This window comes from Quercus robur, chromosome 1 (genome assembly GCF_932294415.1).
Source record: "Quercus robur chromosome 1, dhQueRobu3.1, whole genome shotgun sequence".
Taxonomy (NCBI): Eukaryota; Viridiplantae; Streptophyta; class Magnoliopsida; order Fagales; family Fagaceae; genus Quercus; species Quercus robur.
In genome coordinates, this window is record NC_065534.1 from 6,928,818 (window position 1) to 6,942,529 (window position 13,712).

At 42.0% G+C, this 13,712-nt stretch overlaps 1 protein-coding gene across 1 annotated transcript; it reads left to right on the plus strand.

Moving 5' to 3' along the window:
- Positions 1 to 7,971: 7,971 nt before the first annotated feature.
- Positions 7,972 to 11,212, plus strand: LOC126718339 (ETHYLENE INSENSITIVE 3-like 3 protein). The gene is made up of 3 exons (XM_050420475.1): positions 7,972 to 8,267; positions 8,811 to 10,810; positions 10,913 to 11,212. The coding sequence occupies exon 2, from the start codon at positions 8,974 to 8,976 to the stop codon at positions 10,774 to 10,776; it is 1,803 nt and encodes a 600-aa protein (XP_050276432.1). The 5' UTR covers positions 7,972 to 8,267; positions 8,811 to 8,973; the 3' UTR covers positions 10,777 to 10,810; positions 10,913 to 11,212.
- The last annotated feature ends 2,500 nt before the right edge of the window (positions 11,213 to 13,712 follow it).

Consider the following 13,712-nt stretch of genomic DNA (forward strand, 5'->3'; position numbering starts at 1 on the left):
GTTTAAAACTTATAAATAATCGGCTTAAGTATTAATTTTCCCCAAGTCTGTGGTCCGAGGAGCCATGCAGGACTTGGGTTCTGTTTAAAACTTATAAATAATCGGCTTAAGTATTAATTTCCCCCAAGTCTGTGGTCCGAGGAGCCATGCAGGACTTGGGTTCTGTTTAAAACTTATAAATAATTGTAATGTAGACTGGCAAGCGGCAAATAGTCATGAAAGAGAACGTATGCTAAGCCATTCTTATTAATAATAATACCTCCTGAGGTTATTTATATTCCATGGTCGAGGTACAGCTTTTTCATCCAAATCTTCTAGGTAGTAGGCGCCTATTCCGGCCACGGAGGTGACATGGTATGGTCCCTCCCAATTAGGCCCCAACTTGCCCCAAGAGGGGTTCTTTGCGCTGCCAAGAATCTTCCTCATCACGAGATCACCTGGACCCAGAGGCCGCAGTTTGACGTTAGCATCATACCCTTGTCTTAGCTTCTGGTGATAATAGGCCATGTGAATCGTGGCCTTCTCCCTCCTTTCCTCGGCTAGGTCCAGACTTCTTCCTAGCAACTCATCGTTATCGCTTGGGGTAAACGAGCTAGACCTCAACGTGGGGAAATTGTTCTCGATCGGAAGCACAGCCTCAGCCCCGTAAGTCATTGAGAAGGGGGTCTCACCGGTGGAACGCCGCGGCGTTGTCCGATAGGTCCATAAGACGTGCGGTAGTTCTTCTACCCATCTCCCCTTTGACTCATCCAATCTTTTCTTCAATCCGTTCACTATGACCTTGTTTACGGCCTCGACTTGCCCATTTCCTTGGGGGTATGCGGGGGTGGAATATCGATTAATGATCCCAAACTCACGGCAATACTCCCTAAAATTCTTGCTGTCAAACTGAAGACCATTGTCGGAAATGAGTGTTCTCGGAGTTCCGAAGCGGGTGATAATGTTCTTCCAGATGAATTTCTGGGCGTCCACGTCCCTGATGTTGGCCAAAGGCTCAACCTCCACCCATTTAGTGAAGTAATCGGTTCCGACTATTATGTATCGCTTGTTCCCCGCAGCCTTGGGGAAAGGTCCGACAATATCAAGACCCCATTGCGCGAACGGCCATGGACTGGAGAGTGGGTTGAGAACCCCTCCGGGTTGGTGGATATTTGGGGCGAATCTTTGGCACTGATCGCACTTCTTAGCGTATTCCTGTGCTTGTCTCTGCATGTTCGGCCACCAGTATCCTTGGGTGAGTGCCCTGTGCGCCAGCGATCTTCCTCCGGTGTGACTTCCACAAACTCCCTCATGCAACTCTTCAAGAAGAGACTCGGACTCCTCTGGATGTACGCAGAGTAGGTACGGTCCAGAGTAGGAGCGCCGATAAAGTTTGCGGTCCTCTGATAGCCAAAAACGAGGAGCATTTCTACGTATCTTCTCGGCTTCTAGTCTTTCTTCCGGTAGGATCTCATCTTGGAGGAAATTCCTTAGGGGGTCCATCCAACTGGGGCTCTGTCTTATCTGATGGACTTGGGTCGGGTTTCCACTGATGGGACTGGCCTTAACTAGATCTTCGACTAGGATCGCTCGTGGCAGATTGCGTGCCGAGGACGTGGCAAGAGTGGCCAGCGAGTCTGCATGAGTGTTTACGCTCCTGGAGATGTGCGTTAAACTGAAGGATTCAAAGCTCTCCTGTAACCGTTTGACTTGTCCCAGATACTCTTGCATCCTAGTATCTCGAGCTTCCAGCTCTCCCACCACTTGTCCGACCACTAATCTGGAGTCCGAGAAGGCTTCTATTACTCTTCCACCCAACCTTTGAACCATTGCCATTCCTTGAAGTAAGGCTTCGTATTCGACTTCATTGTTCGTAGCCGAGAATCCGAGTCTTAATGACTTTTCAATGACAGCGCCGTCTGGCGATATTAAAACTATCCCAACTCCCGATCCTCTCTGGTTGGCCGCGCCATCCACGTAGACCTTCCAATGCATGGTTTCCCTGGCCGAAATCGCGCCAACCAGTTTTCCGCCCAGGTCTTTCTTCTCGGTCAGCGTTTCTATAGAGGGCTCAGCAAACTCTGCTACCAAGTCCGCGAGGACCTGTCCTTTGACGGAGGGTCTGGGCATATATTTAATATCAAAAGCCCCCAGAAGAGCACTCCACATGGAGATCCTTCCTGTGTAGTCAGCACTTCGAAGCACGGCTCGAAGTGGAAGCTGAGTCAGGACGATGACCGTGTGCGCCTGAAAGTAATGAGGAAGCTTCCGGGTTGCACGCACTATCGCCAAAATTGCCTTCTCTAAGGGTAGGTATCGCACCTCGGCTTCATGTAGTGACTTGCTCACATAGTACACCGGTCGCTGCACCCCATTATCATCCCGTATTAATACCAGGCTTACGGCGTGGGGAGCTACGGTGATGTAGGCAAATAGCACCTCGTCTGCCTCCGGACTGGACATGATGGGTGGTCGGGACAGGTAGTCCTTAAGCTGCTGGAAAGCCTGAACGCAATCCTCCGACCATTTAAATTCTTTCCACTTGTTTATCAGGAGGTAAAAAGGCCGACATCGATCCGCCGATCGTGATATGAACCGGCTTAATGCCGCAATCATGCCAGTGAGCTTCTGCACTTCCTTCGGGTTCCGAGGAGTCTGTAGACTGTTAATGGCTTTGATTTGGTCAGGACTTACTTCTATTCCTCTATGGGTGACCATGTACCCTAGGAATTTCCCAGACCCGACCCCGAATGAACATTTGGAGGCATTCAGCCGCAACCGGTGCTCCCTTAAGATAGCGAAGACTGTTCCAAGGTCTTGCACGTGCTCGGACACCCTTTTACTCTTCACAACCATATCGTCTATATACACCTCAATGATCTTGCCCAGTTGCGGCTCGAACATCCGAGTCATCATCCTTTGGTAGGTTGAGCCCGCGTTCTTTAGCCCGAATGGCATCACCTTATAATGATAATTTCCGATGGGCGTCATGAAAGCCGTTTTCTCTTGGTCCTCTAGCGCAAGGGGTATCTGATGATAGCCCTGGAAGGCGTCCAGGAAGCTCATTCGATGGTGTCCCACGGTTGCATCCACTAATCGAACAATTTTGGGTAGGGGGAATGGGTCCTTGGGGCACGCCTTGTTCAGGTCCGTGAAGTCCACGCAGACCCTCCACTTCCCCGTCTTTTTCCTTACCACCACTGTGTTCGCCAACCATTCAGGATAAAAGACCTCTTTGATAGCTCCTGCTCTTTTCAACTTGGCCACTTCGTCTCTCACGGCACCAGCGTGTTCCTTTGAAGGGCATCGGGGTGGTTGCTTCCTCGGAGTGGAAGAGGGGTTAACGTTCAGGTGGTGGCAGATGAGGCTGGGATCAACTCCAGGGGCATCGTAGGCGTCCCAAGCGAATACGTCGACATTTTCTCTGAGAAATCTGACCAGTTCCTCCTTTTCCTGAGGGGGCAATTCAGAGCCGACCTGAAAGAACTTCTCCGGGTCATTGCTGACAGCAACCTTATCTAAACCTTCACACCTTATCTCCTCGGCCAGCCCCTCGTCTTGCTTTGCCGAGGAGGTTGGTTGCTATAAGCTCTCTGGGGCCGAGGTCTCGACCAAGGGCCGATGTAAAATGGCGGCCACCACACACTTCCTGGCCACGGCCTGATCTCCTCGGATCTCTTCCACTCGTCCTCTGGATGGGTATTTCACTTTCTGGTGAAGTGTGGAGGTCACGGCCTCTAGGCTGTGGATCCATGGCCTTGCGACTATCGCGGTGTAGGGTGAATAAGCGTCAACCACGATGAAATTCACCTCCACCACTTCCGCCCCAGTCTGTATGGGCAGTCGGATTTGCCCCTTTGGCGTTACAAGCTTCCCCTCGAAGCTGAGGAGGGGGGAGTCGTAAGCTGTCAAGTCTTCTGGCTTCAGATTCAGCCCCTTGTATAGGTCGGGGTACATTATCTCCACCGCACTTCCAGAGTCTACTAATACCCTTTTCACATCGAAACCCCCAATCCGCAAGGTGACCACCAAGGCGTCATCGTGAGGTTGAATTGTTCCTCCCTTATCCTCATCCGAGAATCCCAGTATCAAAGAGCTTCCCTTTTTTATCCTTTTGGGTTCCCTTTGTCTGCCCTCGGAGGGAAGGTGGTCCACGGCCAATACCCTGGGGATGGGTGGCCCAGTTCTTCCTAGTGCAGCGAGGATGACATGTATCGTCCCGGTGGGGGGTCTTAAAGACACGTCCCTTCGAGGCTCTTGTGTCGCTTGGCCGGGATGGCCGCTCGATGGGTGCAGCAGGTGACGTAGCTTTCCTTCTCGGACCAATTGATCCAGGTGATTCCACAAATTCCTGCAGTCCTCAGTAGTATGCCCGTGGTCCTGATGATATTGGCAATACAAGTTCTGATTACGATTGGCAGGGTTTCCAGCCATCTTCCCCGGCCATCTGAAATAGGGTTCATCCCTTACTTTCTCCAGTACTTGTTGTACCGGCTCTCTGAATACGGCATTCACTGTTTGCGGGGTGCTCTGCCCAGCCTGTCGCGGAAAATCTCTCCTCGGCTGACCAGGATTGTGACGTTCCATTCTGAAATCATTTGCTTTAAAGGGGATGACCTTCTCCTTGCCCTTCCCTTGCAGCTGATCCTCCTCCACTCTTTTGTACTTGTCGATCCTATCCATCAGCTGTTGGACGTCAGTAGCTGGTTTCCCGGTGAGGGATTTCCTTAAGCCATGCCCGGTGGGGAGGCCGCTTGTGAACGTGCTGATGGCAACGTTATCATGGTTGTCATCTAAATCGTTATACACCTCCCAATACCTATCCGAGTACGCTTTCAGGGTTTCTCCTTCGTGCATGGATAAGGACAGCAGCGAACTGAGAGGTCGAGGGACTCTGGTGTTTGTAATGAAACGGGAGCAAAAAGCTTGAGTGAGCTGCTTGTAGGAGCCTACGGAGTTTGTCTTCAGGCTGTTGAACCATCTCATTGCCATCGATCCCAAGCTAGAGGGGAAGATTTTGCACATCAGGGCCTCGTTTTGCGAGTAAATTGCCATCTTTTGATTAAACTGACTCACGTGCTCCACCGGGTCTGCTTTGCCGTGATAAATGGCGAACGCCGGTTGGTTGAAGCGTCTTGGCATCTTAGCCCCTTCGATTCTATTCGTGAAGGGTGATCTTGAAACCTGATCCAACGCCTTCTTCATGGCGTCGCTCCCCGAACCTTTGCTGGACGGGCGCTCATACTTTCGTACAAGGCGTGGTTCCTTTTCGTAAGAAAAGGTTTCGCTTGGGGGGGTCCTTGACCTTCGTCTGTAACTCACGTCTTCCGGATTAGAAGACTCGCCTGAGTCAGAGGGAGATCGTCTTCGCTGCGCACGTCGTAACTTCCTTTTTAGGTCATCTATCTCTCGCTGCATGGCCTGGTGACTATTTCGCCTCTGAGACACGTGACTTCCTATCTGAGTGTGACTCTGGCTCGTCTGGGTGGTATGCACACTCCCCTCACGATTCCCCCTCCCGCCTGGGTTGGTTGGGTTATTTTGCCTCTAGGACTCGGCAGGTCGTGTTCGTTGGGAGTTAGCTTGGTGAGGATCGTCCTGGTGTGGATCTAGTTCTTCCATGCTCGACTGTTGCACTAGCTGATGCCCTAGCTCTCCCCACAGACGGCGCCAATTGTGGTTGCACGATTTTCCTGGCCCAACTTCTGCTGATCAGGCCTTGGCCCAAAGCACAACCCACAATAAATACTTGTAGAGAATGGGTTAAAGAACTTGGCCTCAGTGAAACTAGCAGGTCTAATGCATGTAGTGTACTGTTTGCAGAAAGAAATAAGAACGTAATGAAGGATTCCTCAAGTCTGATTTTATTTTTATTTTTTGTTTCTGATACAGTTCTCCCGTCCCCTTCTTTGAGGGACTCCACTACATTATATATTTCTCTTCTTTTCATCCCAGCCTTACACCTGTTAATCATCCAAGCATCCACTCGAGCACCTGTCCCATCAGACGCCCCCATCAGACCCTTTGTGAGTTGCAGAGGCCAAGGCGGTACTGTTCAGGAGTCTTTTCCTCATTAATGCGGCCAAGAGGGTGGTTGGGGCGCAATTAATGTGGTGGTAGCCTTCCGTGAGATATTTTGAATTTAATTCGTTTTATATGTTGGGAAGACGAGCTGAAATGGCTGGGGCAAGTTTCTAGTCTGGGCTTCGCGATGTCCGAGGAGGAGTTACTCCTCGGACAGGTTTCCTTGACGCTATTGGGGTTGAATAGCGCTTCATATGAGGCTTTTCGTTGGACAGGACGCTCCTCGGACGGGCCTGAGCTTGGAATAGCCCATCATTTTTGGGCCGGGCCCCACAGTCACGTTTAGACTTAGAGAACTGGAGTTTGAATTGACAAATTTTCTTCCAAACTAGTTTAAAATTTAAATAAATTTCTCCCAGTCCATTAAATTAGTGATTCATAATATTATTTACTTATATTATTTAAATAAGTCATATGATTCATCAAAGAAATGTCATGTAATTAAAAATACATATTGATGGTCTTTTTACTTGCCGTTAGTGGGATTCCTCCAACCAATTATGTGATTGTGAATTGTGATACTTCTCAAAAAAAAAAAAAAAAAAAAGTATGTGATTGTGATGACTCATAAAGCCATTAAATTTTGATTTGACTCTTATATAACTCAATTTTGAAAGATTAATTAATTGATAAACAAAATTTTTCTTTAGTCAAGTTTAGAGGAATATCCTCCAACCCACTCATAAATTATTTATGCGTATTATTTAAATAAGTCATGGATTTGAATAATTTTATTAAGGACAAAATTTAGCTACAAAATTGGTTGTAGTTTTAGGTTACAACCTTACTCAATATATTTTTATTGGAGGTGAATTTTGACAAATCTACCATTGAATTACATATTCTTCTTATATTCTCCATACTTGAAAAATTTCTAGAAAATTAAAGATTAATAATTATATCATCAATAAATTGTTTAAATTATAAGTTTTTATAATTTAAAATTATACATAAAATATAAGTGTATAGATCATATAGTAAATAATATCCGATTGACACAAAATTTAACATGTGTATTAAAAAAATAAATCATAGGCAATTTAAAAAAAGAACACGTAATTCAATGATTAAAATTTTAAAATATGTAATAATATTTATTTTATTAAGTAAGGTTTACCTACAACCAATTTTGTAAGTAAATTTTATCCTTTTATTAATTGCTATGAATTGGAAATGGAAAATTTTTCCTCCAAATCAATTTAAAAGATGAAATTTTTCTTTAATTAAAAGCCAGATCATTCTTAATGGGTAGGTCGATTAAAATCATGTGAAATTTATTCATTTGTATAATAAGTAATTATCTACCTTACTATATTATGAGTAATTTTACTATTATTATTATTACTACTACTTAACTTGTTAATATTTGCTCAACTGGTAAAGTCTCTGATGGTTGTATAAGAGATCTGGGGTTCAATCCCCGTCTACACCAAAAAACTGATTGGTGTCTTGGTCTGATAATAAAGAGCTATTATCAGGAGCGGACGCCATAGGTTAAAACTCTCTCAAAAAAAAACTTGTTAATATTTGCTAAGAATAATGAGAAATTTTATTGTTATTATTATTACTTACCTTGTCAATATTTGCTAAAAATAAGGTATACTTATAAAAGCACTCTTATTTTGGTAATTTCCTATTTCTGGTGTCTAAATACAATGTGCGTTTCAGAAAACCAAAAAGGAAAGTAGCATAGTGTAAAGACTTTTCTTTTTCCTTTATTTTATATTTTTGGACCAATCAGATGGCATCAACAAAGAACAAACCATGGGTTACGGTACCACATTTTAAATTTTAATTTACCTTAAAAAAATGAATTACTATTACAAATGTAGAGGGGATTGACACCTCATGGATGACTGATAGCCCTTGAAGTGGTTTTGTCTTTTGCTAACTCCTTTGGCCGCCTAGCATATATCTCTCTCTCTAAAAAACAAACTCTCTCTCTTTCTCTCTCTTCATAAATCTTTTTTTTTTTTTTTTTTTTTTTGCATTGAATTTTGAGCAGTTATATCTGCCCAAAACTCACAGACCTTTTCTGGGTTCGTCTCTATCTCTCTCTGTCTCTTATTTGTCAGCTCCTACATAGAGAAGAGGAAAAAACAAATACGCAACTTAGAGGATTTATATCTTTCAAAGTCATTTCTGGGAAAATATAATATGTGAAGGCTAAAGCCTAAAGCTGAAGAGATTGGAATTGAATTCTGGTAAGAATTCTTCATTTTTTTTTCAATTCCCAAAATCTCAATCTCATGTTGTTGTTATTGTTTTTTTTTTTTTTTTGGTGTGTTTTGTATAACTCAATCTGGCCCTTTGAATTGGTTCTGTTTTGGAACTATTTTACGTGTAATTTTTATAGTATTTGAGTGTGGTTCATTTCTATCTGTTTAAAAGATTCAGTTTTTGGAAATTCTGAGAAGTGGGGTTTTGCTTATATATATTAAAAAGAAAAGAAGAAATTTTGAGATGTGGGTTTGTTTATAAATCTAATACAGGATGTTGGGTCTTGTATATTAATATTTGAATCGTTGTAATCTAAGACTTTTTAGGGATTTTTATAGGTAGGGCTGTTTGGGGTCATCAGGAAGATGGGTTTGATTGAACAAAGAAAAGGGGCTGTTTGGCTCAATATTTGTGAATTTATTAGAATTCAGCAATAATTATGTTTTGTTTGGTTTCTGAGATAAAGTAGGAATAGAAAATTAATCTGGGTTTTGATTGTGGATTGATTTTGATGTTCAATGTAACAGAACGTTGCGCTATTAGGGAGCCTGGTACTGCTTTTCATTTTAGACCTAGAGTGGCTGTATAGCTTGGGGGCTGAAACAAAATAAGTAGTAAGATTCAAGATTTAGTTTTGTTTTCTTCCAAGCGTTTTTCTCATCAACCAGAGGGTTGTTGTGATTTGATTCAATGGACCACCTTATTGATGACTCATTGGGCGACAGTTCGGATTTAGAAGTTGATGACTTAAGATGTGACAACATAGCGGATAAAGATGTTAGTGATGAAGAGATTGAAGCAGAAGAATTGGAAAGACGAATGTGGAAGGATCGTATCAAACTCAAGAGGCTTAAGGAAAGACAGAAGATTGCAGCCCAACAAGCTGCAGAGAAGCAGAAGCCCAAGCAGACCACTGATCAGGCTCGGAGGAAGAAAATGTCTAGAGCACAGGATGGGATTCTCAAGTATATGCTGAAGCTGATGGAAGTTTGCAAAGCTCGCGGATTTGTCTATGGTATCATTCCTGAGAAGGGTAAGCCAGTGAGTGGTGCTTCTGACAACATTAGAGCTTGGTGGAAAGAAAAGGTGAAGTTTGATAAGAATGGGCCAGCAGCCATAGCCAAGTATGAAGCGGACTGCCTTGCCATGACTGAGGCAGAAAATAATCGGAATGGGAACTCTCAAAGCATTCTACAAGACTTGCAAGATGCTACTCTTGGGTCACTTTTGTCTTCTTTAATGCAACACTGTGACCCCCCTCAAAGAAAGTACCCGCTAGAAAAGGGAGTTCCGCCACCGTGGTGGCCAACTGGAAATGAAGATTGGTGGGTAAAATTAGGGCTTCCCCATGGTCAAAGACCTCCTTATAAGAAGCCGCATGATTTGAAGAAGATGTGGAAAGTTGGAGTATTAACAGCTGTTATAAAGCACATGTCACCTGATATTGCTAAGATAAGGAGGCATGTCCGCCAGTCAAAGTGCTTACAGGATAAGATGACGGCAAAGGAAAGTGCAATCTGGTTGGGGGTTTTAAGCAGGGAGGAAGCCCTAATTCGGCAGCCTAGTAGTGATAATGGGACATCTGGTGTAACTGATATGCCACGAGGTGGCCGTGGCGGAAATAAGCAAGCTACTGTTAGTAGTGACAGTGACTACGATGTAGATGGTGTTGATGATGGTGCAGGTTCTGTATCATCTAGAGATGATAGGAGACATCAACCAGTGGATGTAGAACCTTCAGACAATCTACAGGATAACACTCCTGTCCAGGATAAAGATCCAGAGGAAAAGCAACCTAGAAGAAAAAGATCCCGTGTCAGATCAAACCGTGCTGATCAAATGCCTGAACCATCTCATGATGAGCCTCTCAATGTTGAACCGATAGTGACTTTGCCTGATGTAAACCACACAGATATGCAAGTTGGATTTCAGACCCATGGAGATCAACAGGAAACTGATACAATTGCAGCATTGAGGCCGCTGGAGAAAGATTTTGATGTCCAACCCCAGATTCCTGCAATTGAATTTAATTATTTTGCTACTATACCTGCTGACAATCTAAGTTCCACACAGAGCATGTATGTGGATGGAAGGCCTTTGCTTTATCCTGTGATGCAAAATACTGAGATGCATCATGGAGATAACCGCAACTTTTATAATCCGTCTGTAGAATATGGGCAAACACATGATAGGCAGCAGTCTCAGATTGTAATGAATGAACCTCAAATTAGACCAGAGGAAGTTGGAGTCCATGTACCAGCCCTGCATGGAAGTGCAACTGATATTCCTAGAGGAGACTTGCATTATTATGTGAAAGACGCATTTAACAATGAGCAACATCTGCCTGTTGATTCTCAGTTTGGTTCTGCAATTGATAGCCTGTCGTTAGATTGCGGAGGATTGGGCAGCCCCTTAAATCTTGATATTGAGGGCTTAAGTTCATTTGAAGACATGATGTATGATGATAACTTGATCGAGTATTTTGGTGCATAAAAATTCTTAGATTTGGTACTTCAGAGCTTAGATTGTAAGTAATGTTTCTCTCTAACATATATCTGAATTTACTGCAATTTTTAAGGATTCCACCTTTTTATTCTTGTTTTAATGTTATTTACTTTCTTGTGTCCAGGGGCTGCAAAATTGCAGTATCCATTGCTGACCCTAGCTTGTGGTCTTTCACCTGACTTGCATGTTTCCAGTTTTGGGGTTATCATTTGTGGATTAGATGATGGTAAGTTTGCTCATCATTTGAAAACAAAATGAACAGAAGCATGTCGTATTGTGTTAATAGTTTGCATGGCTTTCTATCATAGGAATGACAGTCATGGGGCTCATGTAAATAATTCAATTTATTTAGACTGGCCAGATGAAAAAAGTTACATTATTTTGCGTATTTTATGATTTTAAATAGATATGCCATTGTGTTCTTCGTTCTTTCTGTGGTAACTATAGTTAACGCATTTGATTTATTATTCTCCCTTCATTTTCCTGAGCTTCCCCATTTGTCAGTTTTTAAAATGTTCAAAGTATTGCCTTTTAGATTGGTCTAATTCATTGTATGGCATTAACTACCTTTTCTTTTTTGTGTGTCTTTTTGTGTGCTTACTAAGTATGTGTGTACATTGGTTTTTCTCTTTGATATAATTTAAATAAACAATATCTTTTCAAATAGTTTGAAGGAATCTCCTTCAATCCACTATGTTGTGATCAGTTAAACCATTAATCATATAACTTATTTAATAATTTAAACAAATTACATGACTTAATAAGTCATGTTATTGAAAGTACATGTGAATGATCATCTAATTGCCACATAATGAAGTTGGTAGAATTTTTCTCCAAAACAGTTTGGAGGAAATTATGCCTTTTTTAAATTATCCTTATTACTTTAATGTGTGTATGTATAAGGCATAAACTCAGCCTGAGTTGGGGAGCCTGATATAAGCTTTCAAGCCTGGAATGAATGGAAGTATGCTCCTTTAATTATTAACAACAAGTTGAGGTTGCATTATCTGTTTTGGACTTTTTTTTTTTTTTGGTTGTTGTTGTTGGAGATAATAAAATATAAGATCTATGTGAGTGGTATGACTGCCATTGACTGACTGAAGAAGGTGCTAAAGAAAGATGAAACAGACCAGATACTTTCAACCTCAACAAAATCTGACCTAACTAAAATAGAGACATAATGTGGTCTTGATCCCAACTTATGAGTGATGCATTTTTGCAATGAGTCCATGTGTTCTGTTGACATTAGCCTTCCTCACCCAAAGAGAGGCCTCTCTCTCTCTCTCTCTCTCTGCATTCTTAATCCTTCTGGGCCTTTAGTTTCCTATTATGGTATAAAACTATGGAGAGGAAAGAAGAGGTTGGGATATATGTTTCACTCGGGATCTAAATGACTGCGAATTGGATTTAGTGGTGAATTTCCTTCATATCTTAAAATCCAACACACCTTCAATGGAAAATGGGGATCGTATGAGATTGAAATTGACGAAAAATGAGGATTTTGACATTCGTTCGTTTTATATTGTGTTGAGAGGTTCCTTCTATGTCGTCTTTTCTTGGAAAGGTATGTCATCTTTCCTTGAAAAGGTATTTAGAAAGTTAAGGCCCCTCGACAAGTTTCTTTTTTTGTTTCAACCACAGCTTGGGATAAGAATCTTACTGGTGGTAACTAAGGTGTAGGGATTTTGATTTTGTTAATTGGTGTGTTATGTGTCGTTGTTGTGGGGAGACTGTGGATCATTTGCTGCTTCATTGTGAAAGGGCTCATCAGTTGTGGAGCTTTGTTTTGGGGTTTCGTGGGTCTTACCAAGAACAGTTTTAGATATTCTCCTTGGTTGGTAGAATTGGCTGGGGAAGCACTCGTCAAGCATATGAAATTTAGTTTTGATGTGCTTAATGTCATGTTTATGGAGGGAGCGTAATTGGCAGACATTTGAGGACATAAATAGTTCGGGAGACTAGTTGCATTGCTTCTTTTAGTGGTTCTATGTTTGATTGGCCTAGGACTTGGGGACACACATCTTGTAATTCCCTCCTTTTGTTCCTTAGTTCTCTCCTTATTTGTAATTAATTTTCTCCTTTGTTCTTCTAATCTTTTCCTTGTATTTTTTTGGTTTGCTTTGTTCTCTTTTTGCATAAAGTTGCTTTTTCAACGGACATCTTTCTTATTAGAAAAAAGAAAAAAGAAATATCTCATGCATATGATATTTAGGGTCCATTTGGTTGGGATGATGAAAAAGTTGGAGGATAGAAAATAGAGAGACGATGGAAAAGTGGTAAGATAGAAAAGATTTTAGTTTCCTAATTTGTGTTTGGTTAGGAGGGTGGAAAAGTGGAAGGATGGAAAACTTTTTTGTTTGGTTGAAAATAAAGTTTGTACAAATTTACCATCATGTCCCTATTAAATAAAAGTACACATTATACTTAAAAAAATAAATTGTGTATGGATGTACACTTCCAGAAATTAACACAAAGCTATTTACTAAAAAAAAATAAAAAGAAAAGAAGCCAACACATCCAGACAAAATCAAAGATAAGAAAAAAAAAGAAGCCAACACGTTAAGAGAGAGGAAAAAAAAAAGAAAAAAAAAGAAGCAACGCGTTTGTTTTTTTGTTTTGTTTTGGTTTTTTTTTTTTTTTTTGGATACCTTTCAAAGGGAAGAAGGCAACACGACGAGAAAAAATCAAAGAAAAAAAAACACGTTGAAGGTGAAGTCCAACGTGAGGGATATTTTTGGAAGCTCATTTCATGAGTTTCTCCCTTTTAGTTTTCTCCTTATTTTGGAGAGAAAACTTTTTGGTGGGCTTATTTTCATTTCTCCCTATCCAACCAAACACACTCAAAAAGAAGTTTTCCTTCCTATTTTTTCTCCAAAGTTTTCTATTCATCCCATTTCACCTCCAAACAAACACACTCTTACATC

What these genes read in the sequence shown, in the direction of transcription:
- LOC126718339 (XM_050420475.1), top strand. Translation starts at nt 8,974, where the DNA reads ATGGACCACCTTATTGATGACTCATTGGGCGACAGTTCGGATTTAGAA.